This window comes from Cupressus sempervirens, chromosome 2 (genome assembly GCF_028749045.1).
Source record: "Cupressus sempervirens isolate cs-2001-9-10 chromosome 2, ASM2874904v1, whole genome shotgun sequence".
Classification (NCBI taxonomy): Eukaryota; Viridiplantae; Streptophyta; class Pinopsida; order Cupressales; family Cupressaceae; genus Cupressus; species Cupressus sempervirens.
In genome coordinates this window covers 505,008,784-505,029,707 of record NC_143119.1, presented here as the reverse complement: position 1 = coordinate 505,029,707, position 20,924 = coordinate 505,008,784, and the positions used below count along the sequence as shown (strand labels likewise).

Sequence of the window (20,924 nt, the reverse complement as noted above, 5' to 3'; positions counted from 1 at the left end):
TCTTCTTCAATAAGTTACAGAGTTTTGATTAAGTAAAAACAGGTTTTAAAGGATCCGAAACCTTTACAAAAAAATAAAAGTCTAGAGATAAACAAGAGATGTAAACATCAGAGAAAAGTAGCACAGGACAACACGAAACAAACTTCCAATAAGAACAACTATGAGGTCACTCAAGACAGAGCTGGAAAAGACAGTAAAAGAACAGCAACCGACCAGCTAAGAAGTATTTATCAGGTCAACAAATTGATCCACCAAAGTATGCATATTATCAGCATCGGCCTTCACCTCATCCTTCTTACTGACATCCTCATTCTTCTTAGAATGAGCATGGGTGTGTTTGCTTGGTCCTTGAGTCTCTGCCACCAAAGGGGAATCCTGCCCTTTGTCATTCTCATTCATCTTCAAGAGGTTACCCACATTGTCCACCATCTATTTGAACAATTTTTCCAAATTGCCCAGTTTAGTATCCATTTTTGACACCTTCTACTAAATACCACTAATTTCTTTATCCATCACCCTTTGTTTGGCCTCAAGCAATGGTATCTTATGCATGAGGTTTTTAACTTCTTCTACATTCTCAATAACCTCTGAAAGTTTGTCTATATGTTGGCCCAATGTACGCTCACCTCTAGCAGTTTTGCTGACTTGCTCCATTTCTTTGCCCAGCAACTACATTTGTTGCTTAAGGAAGCCAATCTCCTTCAAAATTGAACCCGGGTTACCAAAAAGACCCTTGGATGACCTGAACCCACCTTCAATATTATCATCCAAATCTGAAATGTGCCCCTGTTCTCCAACATCCTCATTGTCTAAGTCCCCTTTCTTCCTAGTCTGTAACCTATCCTTTTGTCGCCTTAAAGATTTTCTTTTCCTTTCCAATTAGTGAGCCAAAGGCTCATCATCAGAAGGAGGAGAAACCCGATCATCTTGAAAGCCCTTACTACTCTTTCCTTTACCTCCACTCCTCTTATTATAGTGGTCTCTCAGTAATTCCTCCATGAAGTTGCTCTCTCGATCAGAATCACCTTCCTCAACAATCTTTTTCTTCTTTTTGGAACTGCCACCGAGCCCTTTTTCAAACTACCCAAACCCCCTTCAGCTTCATCTTGGGTATCAAAATCATAGCCCTTATCTGGGAGACTCCCTTTCGTATCCTGGTCTGCCCCTTTCAAACTACCCCTAGGTTTCACAATCTTTTTGGACTTTAACACATTCATTATTAGGACCATAAGACCCTCATGGCAAACATGCTCACCATTCAGGTCTTTCTGGATAGCCTGAGTGAAAATACTAAGAGACTGCAATAAATAAAATGAAAAATTGATCCTAACATCATGTCGAAAGTGATTTGCCAACATGAAATGATACCCATACAGCTTAGTGAATCTCCCATCTAAAGTTAGATATTCCATTATCACAAAAAACACAAATCGCCATGGTCGAGAAACAGAGGTCAAGTTGTAATATGAGTTACCTATTTTAACCAAGTGACTTTTCTCCTGCTCTGTCTCCACAACATCATCAATGGCCCTGTCTGAGAGCTTCCTCTCCTGATAAAAATTAATCTCGTCCATGTCCAGCCCCGTGGCCTACACAATTACTTCTTCGGTAACATCCATTTGTTGGTTACCAACCATCACAGAGCCATCCTTCCATGATTTGATAAATTGGTGCGTAATAGCCGAATTTTTACTACTAAGCCTTTCCATATACCCTATGAAATTGCCTCAACTCAGAATATCCCACACCTTCGTCTTGTTCCTCCACTCTGAGCAGGCTAGCCAACTCCACCCTTTTCCTTTTTCCCCTCATATTCTTTGCACCAAATTCACTAATTTTCGTTCTCTAAAAACCCCAAATCACTCTATAAGTAAATGCCACACCACAGACGAAAAGAGGAATGGCAAAAACTACCTAGAATCCGTGTGAAATGCTCGACTTTCTAAAAATCATAACCCACCACACTCCAAACAAGTTCAGCTCATAATTACAAATCACTGACACCATCATAATTAAAATATTTTTGCTTAGATCTCCATTTATCATACTCGATAAGTTGGCGGCCATCTGGAGGTAAGGACTCATAAAAATCCCAAATGATTTTATGATCACTGAAACAAGCCACATTCGCAGCCCAATCAACAGTACGGTTGGCTTCTCTAAAATTATGAGTTATAATGCAAGTTTGAAAAGAATTTATAATGCTAATAGCCTTGAAGATAATATTGTTGATAGTCCACGATGGTTCAGTAATTTTATTTAAACAATCAATTATGTTTAAGGAGTCGCCTTCCACCCATATGTTCCTCAAATTCATACTTTTGGCATAGATAAGACCATGAAGAGCAACAGAGGCTTCTGCAACATGATTAGTTTGATCCCCTATTGGAATAGCCATACAACCCACATAGTCACCATTAGAGTTTTTAATAACAACTCCACATCCTGCTTTACCCGGGTTCCCTTTTGAGGCCCCGTCAAAGTTTATCTTAAACCAATTCACCAGAGAACAGTCCCATCTAGCATTATCCCTTGGATTAAGATCCTTAATATTCATTCCCAAACTCCTTATATTCCAACTATTAAGCACCCCTTCTTCCCACTCATTACAAGGTTGTTGTCCAGAACCAATAATTTTAATATTTTCAATCATAAGGACCTTAATTTTATAGAACACCTGATTAGGACTAGATTCCACTCCTCTAAAGATCCTATCATTGCGCTCCTTCCAAATGCCCCAACACAAATAAGGAGGAATGAAGTCCCACGATTTGACAATCAAAGCATTTTTGGAAGGAGCCATCCAACTAGTAAAGAACAATTGGATGGTAGCATGGAAAACCCAATCCACTTTTAGTAAGCTACAAACTTTATCCCAAAGCTTCTTGGTAAAGGGACAATGCAGCATAATACGATCCACCAATTCCTCATCATTCTTGCAAAGAATACATCAATTAAGAATGATGAAACCTCTCTTCTCAAGATTATCAAGAGTTAGAATTTTATTCTGCAGAAGAATCCAAAGAAGATATTAACTTTGGGTGTCATGCCTTTCACCCAAGCCTTAGCCCAGTAGGGTTCATAATGATCATCGAAAGAGTTAGCATAGGCTGAGGCAATAGAATAGATACCACTAGGGTCAATTTTCCATATCAAAACATCCTCTTCATGGTTTAAAAAGAATGCATTCAAACACTTGCCAAGCTCAACCAAGTTATGGTCCACACTATGAAGATCCACCCACATATCATCCTTCCAATAATCACCCACAAAAGAACCAAATTGATTCTTGCATTGCTCCATATACTATTCCACCTTAGATCATCACAAAGAGGCTGGTCCAAGATCCAAATGTCTTCCCAAAAAAGAACTTTTATACCATTTCCCACCTTCCATTTAACCCCTTTCCCTAAAATATATTTGAATTTCTAAGCATTCTTCCAAATCAGGGATCCCCCTTGTTCTAAATCACTATTAAGGAAATGATGAAAATCAAAATGGTCCCTATTATATTTATCAACCCAAATATTCTTCCATTCCCCCTCTTCCTTGTGCCATCTTCATAATAATTTAGCCAATAAGAATTCATTCGTTGTAGTAATCCTTCACAAGCCAATCCTTCCCTTCCCCCGGGGTATACAAACATTTTCCCAAGCAATCAAAAAGAGTCTTTTTTTAGTCTTTGTTCCAGTCCACAAGAAAGTCTTCTAAATTTTCTCAATAGCAAGAGCAAACTTTCTTGGAATTTTGAAAACACTCAAAGCATAAAGCGGAACACTTTGTAGGATAGACTTCAAAACAATAACCTTACCAGCCTAACTGAGGAGAGAGTCTTTACAACCAGCAAGTTTCAAGTGGATTTTATCAATCAGTGAGTTCCAAAAGCTGTCAAGAGGGGCTAAACCCAAAGGTAAACCCACATAGGTTTCAGGTAGAGAACCGCTCTCATAGCCAATAATCTTTTTGATCTTATTTTGTTTTGCCTCACTAACATTAATAAAGTAGATCACACTTTTGCTCCAATTAATGATTTGACCAATGGCCATCCCATAGTCACCCAAAGCCCTCTTAATGTTCCTAGCATTTCTCACTGAAGCCTCCCCCATAACAATAGAATCATCTATGAATTGTTGATGAGAGCACACTAGAGCAAAAGATGAGGGGTTAAGGCCCACAAAGTCCCCTTTCACCACCATATTATTCACAAATCTCTCCAAACATTCAGCCAAAATAACAAAAAGAATAGGAGAGATCGAGTCCCCTTGTCTAAGACCCCTAGAAGCCTTAAAGAAAGAGGTAGGGGAACCATTAACAAGCATGGAGAAGGAGGCCGATGAAACTAACATGAAGATAAGGTCTTGAAATCTCTTATTAAAGCCAAACGCTTCCAAACCACGGAGGAGGAAATTCCAATCCACTCTGTCATAAGCTTTTGAGAGATCAAACTTAAGAAGAAACCCTTCCTTCTTTGATACCGCAAGAGAATGGATATTTTCATGAACTGAAATAATGGAATCCAAGATCTGTTTACCAGGAACAAATCCATTTTGCTGCCTTGAGATGATAGTTGGAAGAAGGGATAAAATTTTGAGAGTAAGAAATTTAGAAATAATCTTATAAAAAGAATTACACAAGCTAATAGGCCTAAATTGATTTAATCTATCAGCACTCGACTTCTTCAGAATAAGGGCAATAAAGGTGCCATTTAACACTCTAAGGATGTTTCTAGAAACAAAAAATTCCTTCACACCATTACAAATATCAACACTAATGATATTCCAATATTTATGAAAGAGCAAAAGAGGAAACCCATCAAGACCAAGGGCTTTGCCACCCTAAAAAGAGAAAACAATTTTTAGAAATCTCATCTGTAGAAGGAATGGAAGTGAGGGACAAATTTTGGGCCTCAGAAATACAAGTTGGAATGCACTCCAGAAACATATTATGCTTATCCAAATTCAAATTGGGGTCACCTTGAAGCAGTTTACTAAAGAACTCCCTAGCCTCCCTTTTGATAATCTCTTCATTATCAGTCAAACCTTCATACGTATTAACTCTGGAAATTATATTAGCCATCCTATGCTTTAAAGTAGTCAAATGAAAGAACTTAGTATTTTGGTCACCTTCCTCCAAAAAGACCTTTCTAGAACATTGTCTCTAGAACATCTCCTCCTTGGTAATAAGGTCATGAAGTTTAACCAGTTTGTTGCTTTCCTCCTCCCTTGAGACCACCTCATAAACATCAGTCTGAATCCTATCTTGAATATCTTTAAGTTCCTCTAAAATATTTTTTTGTTCTAAAAAGTGTTGCCAACGTTATGTTTATTCCATTTCTTAAAATTATTCTTTACATTTTTCAATTTGGTTGCCACTCTAAACATTGTTGTACCTTCCACTTTGATACCCCACCACTCCTTAATGAGGTTCTCCAACTTCGGATGAAGAGTCCACATTATCTCAAATCTGAAGGGGAAATTCTTATGAAAGTTGAGCTTATCAACAACTAGGAAAATAGGGTAATGATCCGATCCCACATGAACTTGAGCATTAAGTGCACATTTATAATTCAGGAACTAATCATTACTAATAAGAGCACGATGCAACCTGACCTGAATAAGATCCTTTCTGGCTCTTCTATTAGTCTAGGTGTACTCAATCCCATGCAAGTCAAGATCATGGAGAAGATGAAGATCAATAAAGCTCATTAAATCTGATCTATTATCCAGATTGGTCTGATTGCCTCCCTATTTTTCAAAATCTTTTAAAGGGGTATTGAAGTCCCCCATCACCAACCAGTTCTCCTCAGCAAAAAGCTTTCTTTGATTATAAATTTCTTCCCACAAGGCCTTCCAACCTATGAGGCCTCGCCCCGACCCATCGTAGCATAATGATGCATTACTATTATTTTTTGATATTCACGACTCGAGATGTCGAGACATTATCTGATGCTTAGAACATATTTTATTATTTCATGTTGTGTGATGTTATTTTCAGATATATTTGATGATTGTCATTTAATGTTTCACGTATATGTATGTTGATGAAATCAGTAAATGTAGGATTAAGACTTTGATTTAAGAGATTTTAAATGATTAAGAATTAAGTAGGATAAAGAAACCCTTATTGATGTATGTTTTAATTTATGTGAATTTCTGAATACGTATACATTTATGTACATGTGATTTTACGGGACTACTGATGTGTGCAATGAGTGTGCAGATATTTAGCCAAGAAATCCTACGGAGGAACATAATCGATCTCTTTGTGCTAATTTTTGGAAGTCTTGTTGTTTGTAATTCACGTATTGTATTGTGAGATATATGTATGTATCTTCTTTGTTCAGTGAATGTTAATGTTCATAATTATGTTCTTTCAGTGTCGCTTGACACTCGTAAAATGTTTATGTGCTTCGGTGTGCTATTTAGGGTTAATTGTTTAACCTTTGGACCAAGTTGGTTTAAGTTAGTGTCAGTTTTCTATTAGGTTCTTAATTAAGGTTAGTCATCCCTAATCCGGATTAGTGCTTAATTTGCAAGTTAGAGTAGTTAGATGGACCTATTTTATTCCTAGATTTTATTTGACTCTAAACCTCTTTCTTAAGGCTTTTAAACATGTTATTATTCTAACCAAAGGGTATGGGTATGGGTTAGGGGTCTTTTCCAACCCCTAAGCCCCTTTTTTTGACTTTTGAGGTCACTCAAAAAGTCCCTTTTTGCCTTTGTGCGAAAATTGACCATGGTTATCTTGAGTTACCTCACCTCATCTCCACTTAGGGTTTAACCATAGTGTAGGTTGAGTTAGGAGTTTCTAGAATTGCTAGTGGGTGGAAATAGTTATTGCTCCTTTTGGGTGATTGAGTTAGAGGCTTATTTAGAGGCCTTTCTTGGACTTGTGGAGGTTGTTACCCAATCTCTACATTTTAGAGAGGAATTCTTGAAGGTTGAAGGAAGGAAAGGGATACTCTACTCAAACTTGTTCATTGCCATTACCTCTTTGTGAAGGTAGGAAATTCTCATCTCCCTTATTCAGTTTTTTATGTTTTGTTTCATGTTCATGTTACCTTGTTGTTGTTTCACTGTTGTATGGTTGTGGGTATGTTGGGAAGATTTGAAAACCATGTCATTTTGGTTGTTTTTCTTTCTTGTTTATGTTTGCAATTTTGAGTTTTTCCTTGCATGGGTGTTTTGGTATTACTCACCCTTGGAGAGGGCAGAAGTGACCAATGTTGGGAGAGGTCTATTTAGTTGGACTCCAACCAGTGTAGAGTCTCTTCTCAAGATGAGAAGAGGGATAAAGGGTAGGGTGTTATGGGCCCCTACCCGTCAGCACAAACCTGGTATGAGTATGACATGTTTAAATGAAAGAACGGGAGTTCTTGGTTATTAGCCTCGATTGGGCATCTAAATTGGTGTTGTGCTTGACTTCTCCTGTTGGAAGAATCCACCTTTCCCTAGTCTTGATTCATTGTGAATCCTATTGTGTAAACCATGTATGATTATGCATGTTTGATTTTCTTTTGGTTCTGCTTGGTTGTCACCCGATCAGATATTGGTTTCCTCCATGGTTCTTGAAATGAGATTCAGAAAACATTACAAATTCCTTGATTTTGATCATGAGGAAAAATTTGATTTAATTGTTGAAATTTGGGATTGAGATCCTATTGTAAATTGTATTTTAAACCTTATTGTAAATGGCAACGAAGCCGAGTTTTCTTCCCGATTCTTTTCCGGGTGAGCCTTTGAATCAGATTTGCCAATAAAATTGGTGTTGAGAATAATTGCTTGTTATGGGATTTAATTGTAAATTTTAAATTTAGATGGTCGAATCTCAAAATAGGATGGAAATAATGATGATGTTCAGTTTGGCAATATATCAAGTTGTTCATATATGTTGAAAATGGAAATTTATGTCCATTCATGTAGATTTAGTTTTTATGATTATTGGATATTAATCAAACTTGCATTATTGTGTCAATGGCTAAATCTATGTTTTAATTCTATTCCAATTATACACCTTAAAAAAAAAAATACATGACTTTAAATCTACACTTAGAAAATTTCATCAAAAAAAAAAAAGTGGCCCAAGAGAGTAAAAACTCTCTGCCTTTTGTATGGGAGTAGCATTTTAATGTCTCTAGCAACAGAGAATCAAAAAAATTCTCTTAAAATATCCTTGTTCTAATAATTTTAATAAATTAACAAATGAATAAATAAATATTAAATAAATACAATCAATCAAAACAAATATTTAACATATGCACTAGCAAATATCTATCTTCTACCAACATAACTTTTGCATTAACTCCTTGTTACTCCTTGCGCCAGCTTTTTTAGGAAAGGCTTGTAGAGTTTTTTTATTTTAAAAACAAAGTCCAATCAAGCAAATGACTTAGGGTGATGTCACCCTGTACCCCCCTGAAGTACTCACAGCTTTTTGAGAGGGACGTGATTGTTTTTAAACCAAGTCAACTAAATTATTAAGCCAACTCCATTTCCTTTTCCTCTTGTTTAGGCGTAAGCAAGATTTTCATGTTTCCTTTATCAACTTGCCCTCTCACCCACGTGGTCCTATGTTCCCCTTGCCAGTGGTACTTGCGCGGTCAGAAAGGTGGAAAGGATGCGCAAGTTCGTACTGACCTTAATGTCAAATCTTGTCAATGTTGTTGTTTCATAAAGAAAAATGCATTGTTATTGGTTTGGGTCTACGCTAGCATGTGTTGGGGCAGAGTGCTATCCATGGCTAGCGCTTGGTTTAGCGCATAGGCTTGTGGGTGTGGGAATGCGCGTAGATTTTGGGGGAAGTATGTAGGATTTGGTAGATAGGTCTTTATTAGTTTAAGTGTTAATTTAGTTAAGTTTCCTTTTTGTTGTTTAGTTTTCTTTTTGTTTTGTTGTTAGTTTATATTAAGTTTTAGTTAGTATTTTTTTAAAGTTTAGTCAATTTTAAACTTTAAGTTTAGTTTTAGATTTAGTTAGTTATTTATTTATTTAATTTTAGTTTCTTTATTAATATTTTCTAATAGTTAGTTTAAAATATAATCTAAATTGTTAAGTAATAAGTTGTGTTAGTTTAGGTTAGATGTTGTGTTATTTTAAAGTTAGTAGAAAATTAAGTTAGCTTACTAGTATATTGTTTAATGTAATATAGTTTAGATTTTAATTAGTTGGTAATTGTAGATATATGTATATTCTAGTTTAGTTTAGCTATAATTCTCTTCTAACATTTTCTTTTAACTAGTTTTAATGTATTATTGATTTATATTTAGTCAGTACGTTTTAGATTAACTAGTTTTAGTTTTAAATTAATTTAGTTATTTAATAAATTTTAGAAAGTTTTAATTATAGATTAGTTGGAAATTAGTTCTAAGTTTTTTTTTTTTATTAGTTAGTTTTAAATATAAAGGTTAATTGACTATATAAAATTTAGAATGTAGATTTTATTTGATTAGATAGTTAATTTTTATGTTAAGTTAGTCGAAATGGTTTAATATTGTTATAAGTTCATCGATATCAATCTTATGACAAAAGTTTCAAATTTTAAATAATGTAATCGTCTTCATGTTTATAATCTTAAGACGTTATGAAGAGTACCTGTGCTAAAACTATTGTCAATCTTTTCAACTTAGAGCATGTTTAATTATTATCATTAAAAAAATAAAAATAAATTTGTGTGTGTTTTTTTTTGTCCTCATAGTTTGGGCATGACACAACCCCATTTGGAGTTGGGGGCATAAACATTAGTAAGGACCCAGCTAAAATCATCTTTTGAATTAAAGAATCTAACATTCATCATATTTTTGTTTTGAGAGATGAGCTCCCCTTGAATCCATCAATTAATCCAAAAAACTGCCATCCCGCCTGACGCTCCTTCAGAATCATTACCAATAATCCTTCCTCCCTTGAAAATAGGAAGGCATTCCACCTTGTCCTTCAACATCTTGGTTTCTTGAATAACAAAAATGTTTGGCCTATTGTCCCTAATCATATTTTTCAAAATGTCATGTTTATGAGGGTTATTTAACCCTCTGATATTCCAAGAGATAATCTTCATAATTTATGAATTTTTTTTAATTCAAGGATGGTTCTCTAACTACCATCAACAATGCCTCTATTTGCCTCAGTTGTTCTTTTCTGCAAATTGGATGGTCTTCCAATCGATGATGGAGAAGACCCAACATCACCATTCTTGAGGATTGAACCAACATTCTTAGAAGAAGAACTTCCATGTCTACCCTTAAAAGTTTTAGATTCCCCATTTTTAGATTCTGCTTTGGGACCTTTCTTATTGTTTTTCAATGGAGCAGTCTCCTCATCTTTTTTACCACCTTCTTCCTACCTTTAGACTGTATACCAACCGAAATCCAATTGGCATCAAAACTATCCTCTACCCACACTACTTCCTCATCATGAGAGATAGTTAGAAGGTCCTCAACTTCACCTCTAACAAAGTTTCCAGCCTTCACAGGCTCTTGGACCCTATGTTTTGTAGGCAAAACTGTATCCTTTTAGGTCCCCTCTTTGACAATATCCCTCCCCTCCTTGGTCATGATCACCTTATCTTCTTGGTTCCTCTTCAAGCTGTCACTATTAGGGATCTCTGAAAGGACCTGGGCAGAGGCATTCAAACCACTCTCCATCTCCAAAGGTGAATCCAAACTAGGATGGGGAGCCCCCACATCATAGCTTGAGCTATCTAACTGTTCTTGAGGAGGAGCACCATCCTTGCAAGGTTTTGGGGGAACCTCCACACCCCCAGTCACACTACCCACCACACCACCACTTGAACACTTAGACTATTCATTTGGGGAGACAAACTCATCTAAATCCACCCTTAGAGAGTTCTTTTCTCACCCACACTTTCTCGACCTTCTTAGCCTTTCCTTTTAGAGAAGGACATTTCTTAGCCCAATGACCAGCTTTCTTGCAGTGAAAGCAGGCAAAAGGAATAGACTCAAACTTAATCCATTGGTCTCAAATACCAAGTTTAGATTTTAAAGAGATAGATTCAGACAAATCCACACCTCTTGAAACTCCAACACAAAATCTGGCAAAGTTCAATCTCCTCCTAGAAACAGTCACAGGATCTAAAGAGAGGAGCTCCCCAAAATTATTAGCAATGCCCTTGATCACATATTCCACCCAGAACTCAAGAGGGAGACCAGGTAGTCTAACCCAAATAGGGGCTTGAATAGCAATATCATCCAAAGAGTAAAGGTTGGGGGTCCATTTTTGTAACAGCAGGGTATGCCTTCCCATAACCCAAGGACTGCTACAGAGGATATCCCGCTTATCCTCCTCACAAGAAAAAAAAATAAGAAGGAGAGACACCCTTTAGCCATCGTTGAAATGTCAACTTGACCTTTTAAAATACATTTTTAATGAACAAAGGCCCACACATCTTCAATATTGGGTCTAATAGCCCTAATGAATCGCTCAACTAGAGTCGTGTCCATATAGGAAATATTTTTGTCAATAATCTGATCAAGGATTTTGATTGAGTACATACCTTTATCCCTCACAGATATATCCCTAACTAGTAGGAAAGCAGACTTGCTAGTAGGGCGTACCCCAAATAAGTTGAACCATTTTTTAATCTACTTGGGCCCCCCTCCCAAGTCCTCCAAAAGCCTACCATCATCAGGATCCCTAGATTCAACAAAGGAATCTCTAGCTGACATAGATCGCTCACTCGATACAGAGGAATTCAAATTCAGATTCCCGCCCAAACACTTCTCCCCACTCCCACATGCACTCCTGCTCGCCATCTTTTCTCCTTAAACATGGTGTTTTCAATAAGTTATAGAGTAATTTGATATAATATCTACAATTTGTTGATGTTGTCATTGTATACATTATATTTTATCTTTTGGTAATGTTATCTGATATAATATCTAGAACATAGTTGATGAGAATTGGTTCTCAATCAAGCAACAAGAATTTTATCTCTCTCAAAAATGTGGCCACTTGTAAACTTTATCATATGTGAGATTGATATAATACATTTTCTTTATTCCAAGCCTATTTTCTCAAAAAATAAATTGTAATTTTTCAAAAAAATATTATGATCATAATAAGATCTACAAATAAAATTATAACCTAAATTAGATCCAAACACTAATATGACACACATTATCTCTAACCATGATACTAACCCCACCCTAACAAATTGTGGCCACTCATATTTTTAGTACTTAACATCTCATAACAATCTAAATGTTTAATTTAATAGTATTCAAAATATTATTAATTTGTAAAATAATTAGGTTACAAAACGTGGACAAGAACAACTAGTGTTTCAAACTAGGTAAGCAAGTTATAGAGGTTATGAGTTTGACTAAAAAACTACACAGTTAAATCCTAATAGCAATATCACAATTTGACTTGCTATGGAAATTATCTCTTACTTATCAATTGACGAGCTTAAGGGGCTTCCTAATGAATGGTTCATAAGGCACAACACTAGGTGAAGGTTTTCCAAATGAGGTTGCAAGCAGAGTGGGTTTAACCATGAAGGAAATTTCGTAGTTAAGCGTGCTCAAGTTGGAGTAGTACTAGGATGAGTGACTTATCAGGAAGCCTCAGTGCTTCACCTCTATGAGTATCACTTGGATCCAATAAGTACTAGGTGATCAATTTATTCTCATGGGAGATGGATTCATGTTGAATTGCTACTCATGAAATACGGGTCAATGACTTTGACTCAGAAATTACATAGTTAAATTTTGATAGCAATATCATAATTTGACTTGTTGTGGAAATTATCTCCTACTTATCAATTGATGAGCTTAAGGGACTTTCTAATGAATGATTCATAATGCATGACACTTGGTGAAGGCTTTGCAAATGGGTTGCAAGAAGAGTGGGTTTAACCATGGAGGAAACTTCGTAGTTAAGTGTGTTCAAGCTAGAATAGTACTGAGATGGGTGACTCGGGAAGTCCTAGTGCTTCACCTCTATGAGCATTACCTAGATCCAATGAGTTCTAAGTGTTCCATTTATTCCCATGAGAGATGGATTCATGTTGAATCACTACTCATGAAATATGGGTCAATGAGTTTGACACAAAAACTACATAGCTAAATCATGATAGCAATATCATAATTTGACTACTTGTGGAAATTATCTCCTATTTATCAATGAATGAGCTTAAGGGGTTTTCTAATGAATGGTTCATAAGGCACAACACTTGGTGAAGTTTTTGCAAATGGGGTTGCAAGAAGAGTGGGTTTAATTATTGTCAATCAGGATTGCACCTGTAGCAAGATGTATAATCTAGCTATCCTGCTAAAATAATGGAAACTCTCTCGGGTGGTGGGTTGTCCTAAAATGAGAGAAGAATCTCCGAAAGCTAGGCCGGTTCCTAAATTGTGATCACCTAATCCTAAATTGTACTCGAGATAAGGGTAAGAAATGAACGAATGAATAATGAAAAACTAATCTAAATGAGGTGATACACTAATGGTTTTGAATGTAACTTTGACCACTTTAGCACGAACTACAAAAGACAATTGATTCACAACACTCAGACAAACACGTAATCACAAAAGTGTTTCTATGCAAGGACTGGGATCTCCTGCTTTGAAAGGGATACCTAAGTTTCACCAATTTTTTGCAAGAAAATAATAATCACAAACATAGACCTGCAATCATATGTATCATGATTCAAATATGCAACTAGGAACGTAACTAAAATGAAGGTGAACACAACATTAAAGTAATAAATTCACAAAATTGCACAAGAATCTATGAGAAGGAACTGCTGAATCTCTATAATCAATGCTGGAAAAATAATCTTTGCTACAAATGCCCTTACAATCAACTCCAAATCTACAATGTGCAAAAATCTAAATCTGAAAGAAGGTCCCTCATAATGAGGTGAAAGTACAATATATAGAAAAATAACCCTAACTCGGATTCCAAAATCATGCTTAGAAAGAATCACCAAAAAATGATAAAAAAAAATGGAGCGTGTGAAAACTGCACTCAACCACCTGCCCAACTGATGGATAACTCAAAATTGACTCTGGCTTTCCAAAATCATGCACAAAATGATCAAACTCGGATGCACTAAGTAACCCACAAGAATAGCATATGAAACTGCTCCTAATTATACAATATGTGCATAAAATAAGCCCATAATCTGAACTGCATGCATAACTGATCATATCTGCTCCATGGACTGCTAAAAATATCATCAAATAACTCACAAATCTGCATGTGAAACTGGAACTGAACTTGGCCTCAAAAATATCCCTATATCCAAGCGTTAACTGAATGTCTTCTTTCCCCTCCTAATATAACTCTCCTTGCATTTAGGCATATAAAAAATGTTAACTCCACTTAATCCCCTTTTTATGTAATTAATAAAAATTAAAGGCCTTATAATGATAGCCATTTAATTTATTAATTTTACAATTATAAATCTTCTTTTTATACATATTTAATAATATTAATGTGTTTCATATAATATTTCATTTATAGCACATTATTATTAAATATATTTAAAGGGGAATATAAGTTTTTATATATATCAAATGATTATAATGGATATAAAACATTTAATATATATAAGATTAACATTCTTTGTGCTTTATTTATTATACTAAGTCCATAGCATATTTTATTTTTAGCATTAAAAGTTATGCATATGGACTTAATATATTGAGTCTCATGCACTTGATTTTGCATGGACCCGAAATGCATTTAAATGTGGCATATTTTGCTTATAAAAAACAAAAAGCGATAAACAACAACATCATTTGTGTTGTGTTTATGCTCATTTACGTGAGGTATGATGAAGGGTTTCCTTCAAACCTTATCGCAGCCATATTCTTGCTGTCGTATATTCACCATGTGGATTTTTCTACAGTCATGGACGCCATTTTTATTGATCCTTTGGCACGCGGGTTACTTTGATAGTAGACAAAATTGAGATGCCATCTTTTTTGGGTTCTCTCCATGCGTTTGATTTTACTGGAAGTGTTTAATGGGTTCTATTTTGGGGCAGCCGTGAGTTACTTGCTGCTGTAGCTCAAACATACTGAGCTCTCTTGCTGGTATGAGATGCCATGCTCACCAGTTTATTTTTGATACCATCTTTACTGTGAGTAACTCGCAAATCTAGGCATATTATATTTGAAATTTCATGGGTTTTTCTCCATTTGCGAGCTCATGTTGCTATTTAGTGCTGGGTGCCATTCTCACTGGTATGAGCCTTTTTCTTGGATCTTTACTACGGATTTTTCAGTTGTAAGCTTAAAAATCTCCATTGTTACATATGGGTCTGCATATTTTCTTTTAGTCTTTTCTCATAAAATACACTTGATGTTGTATAAGAGCTTATTTTACTGCTACCTCAAACATGCTGTGAAGGGTACATTTACTAGCTTCTTTTTCTTTAAGAAGAAAAATTGAACCCTGATGTGAGCAACTGTTCTTCTTGAAAATAAATGACCTGCTATTAGATTCTAGCTATGGGTTTTATTTCTTGCACCTCTGATATATGAACCATTAAATAATGGCTATACTTTATTTTCATAGATTGCTTCATTTACTTGATAAAAATAAGAGATAACATCATTAAAATCTGCACTTGGGTTTTGCATCTCTTTGACTGATAATGGTTTTAAATAATGGCTCTCAATCCTAATGAATCTGCACAACATTTTCCCTGAGATTGTTTGCTTGTTGAATGCAATCTATAAGAACCTTATTTCGTGTATATTATGAATATGAAGAGAAGTGAAATAATATTCTCAAATTTTTATATGGGCTTGAATACTCTTATTGTTGCAGATTTTAATACTCCTTCTATACTATCATACGCATCTTCTTTGGCATCTTTCTTTTTCTAGTTTCAAGATGTTGCATTACCGTTGTTTCAACTAGTAACCTTGCACCTACTATTGATTCTTTCAAACCTCAATGTGGCTTGTTCTTTAAAGATTTGAACCCTGTTATTGTAGTATCTCTGAATATAATTCTCCCTTCATATACTGTTATGCATGAATATTTATTGCTTTTACCATTGTACTTGAAGGGGCAAATGTAATGTATGCTTCCTTGGCATATATCAATATCAACTTACTTGTTGTTAGCTTGATTATTATTGTAAATACCATGATTGATTACATAAGCAAAATCTCTAAAGTAATGTCAAAATCTTTTAAACATAAACATTTGATATTCGCATCTCATCTTTAAGGGATCCTGAACTGGTTATGTATTCCACAAAACCTTTTGTTTTCGTAACAACAAGATGATGCTCATTCTGTTCCTATTTGTTTACAACTTGATAATAGTCCCTTGATTTGACCTTGGATGTTAACACATGTTTTAGTACCAGTCCCTTTACCTTTCCTGTTATTTCTGTATGTCTTTCACATTGTTAAACAGTATACATTAATGTTTTTCCTTGATGTTAATGCCCCTATTTAGCTTATTATATTTTCTTGCAATAGATTTCTCTTTTCCTCTATTGATTTGGCACTTGATCCTTAGTTTTGACTATCCTTGTGACTGATTGCATTTGTACTTTCTTGATATACGCTGAAATATCCTTGCAAAAATAATTGAACCTTATGTATGCCTAAGAGTTCCAACTTTACATGTCCTCCATGATTTGATCGGAAGGTCCCATACCTGAAACTTATGTATGCCCCCTCGATAGTCTCCTCTTGTCCTTTGCCATTGCCGCTACATGATTCAACCAAAAAGGTTCCACACTTGTAGTGTATGTGTGTCCCTTAAATGATCTCCTCAAATCTTTGGTCTTCGCCCCTCCTTGATTTGACCAAAAAGTTTCATGCTTGTAACTTATGCACATCCTTTCAATGATCTCCTCAATGTCTTCAATCAACTACATTGGTTTAACCGAAAGGTCCCATACCTGGAACTTATGTATGCCCCCTCAACAGTCTCCCCAATATCTTCTGTCTTTGCCCAAACAAACTCAGCCAAAAGGCTTTATGCATATAACTTACACATGATCCTTCTATAGCCTCAAGTATTCATACCTATATCTACACATGGAACAAACTCATTAGTGAAAACATGTTTTATTTTCTTCAGATTTTCTTGCCTTCTTGCCTTTTACCATAGTTATCTGGATAAGCATGTTGTATAAATAGCAGAGTATAGATGATAGGAAAGTTTTCCATTGCTCAGTTCATATGAACTAACCCATTTCTTCATTCATTTTTTGCAAGTTTACTCTTAAATGGAGATGCAGGATCAACCCTTCAACGTTCAGCGCAACAACCTTCTATTCAGGCAATGGATGCCTTTTCTCTTATCTTCCTTTTTTAGTACTTTTCTGTTTGTACAATGCATTTAATTCAAATATTTATGCTAGGAGCTGAGAGCATTAGTAATATTTGAATGCTTTGTATTCAATTACTGTGTAAACATGAACACTTTGTAAAATATCTTTTGAATACTTGAATAAAAAATATTATTCCAGTACTTGTATGATTCCTATCTTTTGCTTACTGCGTTCTTTTCGTTCTGTACTGTACATTCTCAGCAACTAAACACACTTAGTCAACAGATAGAACATATTTAGTTTAGCATAAAACATAACAATTTAAGAGGCATGTTAAATTGGTAACATTAACCATGGAGGAAACTTTGTAGTTAAGCACACTTAAGCTGGAGTAGTATTAGGATGGGTGATCTCTAGAGAAGTCTCGGTGCTTCACCTCTATGAGAATCACCTAGATACAATAAGTGCTAATTGTTCCATTTATTCTCATGAGAGATGGATTCATGTTTAATCACTACTCATGTAACATGGGTCAAGGAGTTTAACTCAAAAACTACACAGTTAAATCCTGATAACAATATCACAATTTGACTTGATGTGGAAATTATCCTCTACTTATCAATTGATGAACTTAAGGGGATTTCTAATAAATGGTTCATAAGGCACAACACTTGGTGAAGTTTTTGCAAATGGGGTTGTGAGCAAAGTGGGTTTAATGATGGAGGAAACTTTGTAGTTAAGCATGCTCTAGCTGGAGTAGTACTAGGATGGGTGATCTCCTAGGAAGTCTCGATGCTTCACCTCTATGAGCATCACCTAGATCTAATGAGTGCTAAGTGTTCCATTTATTCTCATGAGAGATGGATTCATGTTGAATCACTACTCATGAAATATGGGTCAATGAGTTTGACTCAAAAACTACATAATTAAGTCCTGATAGCAATATCACAATTTGACTTCTTGTGGAAATTATCTTTAACTTATCAATTGATGAGCTTAATGGCCTTTCTAAAAAATGGTTCATAAGGCACACCACTTGGTGAAGGTTTTGTAAATGGGGTTACAAGCTGAGTGGGTTTAACCATGGAGGAAACTATGTAGTTCTCAAGGTGGAGTAGTACTGGGATGGTGGACCTCCTAAGAAGTCTCAATGTTTCACCTTTGTGATATTCACCTAGATTTAATGTGTACTAAGTGTTCCATTCATTCTCATGAGAGATGGATTCATGTTGAATCGCTACTCATGAAATATGGGTCAATGAGTTTGACTAAAAAACTACACAATTAAATCCTGAGAGCAATATCACAATTTGACTTGTTATAGAAATTATCTCCTACTTATCAATTGATGAGCTTAACGGGATTTTCAATGAATGGTTCATAAGGCACAACACTTGGTGAAGGTTTTGCAAATGGGTATCAAGAAGAGTGGGTTTAACCATGGATGAAACACTATGGTTAAGTATGCTCAAGTTGGAGTAGTACTAGGATGGGTGCCCTCTTGGGAAGTCTCAATGCTTCACTTCTATGAGCAACACCTAGATCCAATGAGTGCTAAGTGTTCCATTCATTCTCATGAGAGATTTATTTGTGTTGAATCACTACTCATGAAATATGGGTCTATGAGTTTGACTCAAAAACTACACAGTTAAATCCTAATAACAATATCACAAATTGACTTGCTATGGAACTATCTCCTACTTATCAATTGATGAGGTTAAGGGGATTTCTAATTAATGGTTCACAAGACACAACATTTGGTGAAGGTTTTGTAAATGGGGTTGCAAGTAGAGTGGGTTTAACCATAGAGGAAACTTTGTAGTTAAGTGTGCACATGCTAGAGTAGTACTAGGATGGGTGACCTCCTAAGAAATCCTGGTGCTTCACCTCTATGAGCATCACCTGATCTAATGAGTGCTAAGTATTCCATTTATTTTCATAAGAGATGGATTCATGTTAAATAACTACTCATAAAATAAGGATTAATGAGTTTGACTCAAAAACTACACAGTTAAACCCTGATAGCAATATCATAGTTTGACTTGCTGTGGAAATTATCTCCTACTTATCAATTGATGAGCTTACGGGGCTTTCTTATGAATGGTTTATAAGGCACAACACTTTGTGAAGGTTTTGCAAATGGGGTTGCAAGAAAAGTGGGTTTAACCATGGAGGAAACTCCTTAGTTAAGTGCACCCAAGCTAGAGTAGCACCGAGATGGGCGATCTCTTGGGAAGTTTTGGTGCTTCACCTTTGTGAGCGTCACCTAGATCCAATGAGTGCTAAGTGTTCCATTTATTCTCATGAGAGATAGATTCATGTTGAATCATTACTCATGAATATAGGTCAATGAGTTTGACTGAAAAACTATACAGTTAAATCCTGATAGCAATATCACAAATTAACTTGATGTGGAAATTATCTCCTACTTATTAATTGATGAGCTTAAGGGAATTTCTAATGAGTGGTTCGTAAGGTACAACACTTGGTGAAGGTTTTTCAAATGGGGTTGCAATTAGGGTGAGATTAACCATGAAGGAAACTTCGTAGTTAAGTGTGCTCAAGTTGGAATAGTACTAAGATGGGTGACCTCTTGGGAAGTCCTAGTGCTTCACCTTTGTGAGGATCACCTAGATCCAATGAGTGCTAAGTATTCCAATTTTTCTCATGAGATATGGATTTGTGTTGAATCATTACTCATGAAATATGGGTCAATGAGTTCAACTCAAAAACTAAATAGTTAAATCCTGATAGCAATATCACAATTTGACTTGCTATGGAAATTATCTCCTACTTATCAATTGATGAGCTTAAGGGGCTTTCTAATGAATGGTTCATAAGGCACAACACTTGGTGAAGGTTTTGCAAATTGGGTTGCAATCAAAGTGGGTTTAACCTTGGAGGAAACTTCATAGTTAAGTGCGCTCAAGCTGGAGTAGTATTGGGATGGATGACCTTCCCGAGAAGTCTCGATGCTTCACCTCAATGAGAATCACCTATATCCAATGAGTTCTAAGTGTTCCATTTATTCTCATGAGAGATGGATTTCTATTGAGTCACTACTCATGAAATATGGGTCAATGAGTTTGACTCAAAAACTACACAGTTAAATCCTAATAACAATATCACAAGTTGTAATGGCTTCAAGGAGGATTGTTTTCCATGCAAGGACTGCGATCGTGAGATAGGGCATGGGTGGTATCGCAAAATAATAAAAATGAAGATATTCATAGATATTCTCTATATCTTTTGCATTGATCAATCACTTTTTCTATCAAAAATTGCGTGGTAGAGAGAGATTGAGATTGAAGAAGTGATAGAACATTGCACAAAATGTAGGTAATGGGGTCATAGCCAAGAGGAATGCATTGCTAACCAAAAAGGGAAGGGTTTAGAAGCAAATACTTTTGAAGATCAAACATTTATGATGTAGAATATGGATGCTCATCTATAATGAGAAGATGGTTAATAGGGATAAAAAGGAGCTCACTTGGGATAAGGATGGTGAAGGTGATGGAGGAGCATCTTGGGTGTAAGGGAAATCTTGCATCACCCAAAAATATTTACGGTCTATATTTTTGAATAAGAGTTATCTTAATGTAGAGTTTTTAGTTCTGAAGCTTACGATTTTTAGTAAGTTAATCATTTAAGCTTATAATGTT

At 35.6% G+C, this 20,924-nt stretch overlaps 1 protein-coding gene across 1 annotated transcript; it reads right to left on the bottom strand.

The window, feature by feature from the left end:
- Positions 1-1,987: 1,987 nt before the first annotated feature.
- LOC149573203 (uncharacterized) lies at positions 1,988-2,803 on the bottom strand. Its single transcript, XM_089815926.1, has one exon. It carries the CDS (start codon positions 2,801-2,803, stop codon positions 1,988-1,990), a length of 816 nt encoding a protein of 271 aa, XP_089672052.1.
- Positions 2,804-20,924: the final 18,121 nt, after the last annotated feature.

What these genes read in the sequence shown, in the direction of transcription:
- LOC149573203 (XM_089815926.1), bottom strand. Translation starts at nt 2,803, where the DNA reads ATGGCTCCTTCCAAAAATGCTTTGATTGTCAAATCGTGGGACTTCATT.